A 1,402-nucleotide genomic window follows, 5' to 3' on the forward strand; every position below is an offset into this window, starting at 1 on the left:
AGGGAGGGAGGGAGGGAGGGAAGGAGGGAGGGCGGGCTGATTTTTAGACCCCACACACATGTATCCACATATCCACCTCTACCCCATCACAAAAGTCATCAATTATCAACCAGGAGGAAAAAAGTATAAGCTCACCTGCAGACCTAGCTATTCCTTCAGCTTTCTCATCACGAAGTAAAGGGTGGAAAAAAGTACAAACAAGATCACACTAAGATTGAAGAGAAAAAAGGCTCATTAGTTAACTATTATATAACACAAAGTAGATTACGTTATATTTACTTCTTAGATTGGAAGTCACCTCTGCTACATCTGTTGATGCATTCATCAAACTCTGTAAATAACTGTTTAATTCAATTTTCCTCTTCGCTGCAACATCTTTTATGTGTGTTCTTCCAAGAACCATCCTATTAGGAAAGCTACAAAAGAAAAATAAAAACAGGATTTAAATTATTTCATCAGAAAGCATTTGGAGACTCATGAACAGCACTTACTTAGATATATACTTTGTTTTATTTTTGCCCATATCACTCAAAGCACTGGGAATAAGCTACCTTTTCTGCCTTCCTTCCTTCCTTCCTTCCTTCCTTCCTTCCTTCCTTCCTTCCTTCCTTCCTTCCTTCCTTCCTCTTTTTCTCTTTTTCTTTTTCTTTCTTTTTTCAAGTTTTATGGGGCTGGAGAGATGGCTCAGCAGTTAAGGGCTCTGACTGCTCTTCTAGAGGTCCTGAGTTCAATTCCCAGCAACCACCTGGTGGCTCACAACCATCTGTAATGGAATCGGATGCCCTCTTCTGGTGTGTTTGAAAACAGCAACAGTGTACTCAGATATATAAAATAAATCTTAAAAAAAATTGTGCTCTCTATTTCCTTCCTTCTGCTCTTTCCTTAAAAAAAAAAGATTTATTTATTATTATATATAATTACAGTATAGCTATCTTCAGACACATCAGAAGAGGATGTCAGATCTCATTATAGATGGCTGTGAGCCACCAATGTGGTTGCTGGGATTTGAACTCAGGACCTCTGGAAGAACAATCAGTGCTCTTAACTGCTGAGCCATCTCTCCAGCCTGATAAGCTACTTTTAAATACTTATTTTCTCTTCCTTCCTTCCTTCCTTCCTTCCTTCCTTCCTTCCTTCCTTCCTTCCTTCCTTCCTTCCTTCCTTCCCTCCCCTCCCTTCCCTTCTTCCCTTCTCTTCCCTTTTTCCCTCCCTCCCTCCTTCCTTCCTTCTTTTTTATTTCATGTATATGAGTACACTGTCACTGTCTTCAGACACAACAGAAGAGGGCATCAAGATGCCCATTACAGATGGTTATGAGCCACCATGTGGATGCTGGGAATTGAACTCAGGACCTTTGGAAGAGCAGCCAGTGCTCTTTACCACTGAGCCATCTCTCTAGGTC

General features: G+C 40.7%; 1 protein-coding gene across 1 annotated transcript in view; it reads right to left on the minus strand.

Moving 5' to 3' along the window:
- The window catches only part of Pik3c2a (phosphatidylinositol-4-phosphate 3-kinase catalytic subunit type 2 alpha), a 95,023-nt gene that overhangs the window by 2,935 nt on the left and 90,686 nt on the right, over positions 1-1,402 (minus strand). The window contains exons 30-31 of the mRNA XM_029479584.1: positions 299-416; positions 136-208 (exon numbers count right to left, since the gene is read on the minus strand). Coding sequence (XP_029335444.1) covers positions 136-208; positions 299-416 — 191 coding nt within the window. The remainder of the gene's footprint in view (positions 1-135; positions 209-298; positions 417-1,402) is intronic.

This window comes from Mus caroli, chromosome 7 (assembly GCF_900094665.2).
Source record: "Mus caroli chromosome 7, CAROLI_EIJ_v1.1, whole genome shotgun sequence".
In the NCBI taxonomy this organism is placed as follows: Eukaryota; Metazoa; Chordata; class Mammalia; order Rodentia; family Muridae; genus Mus; species Mus caroli.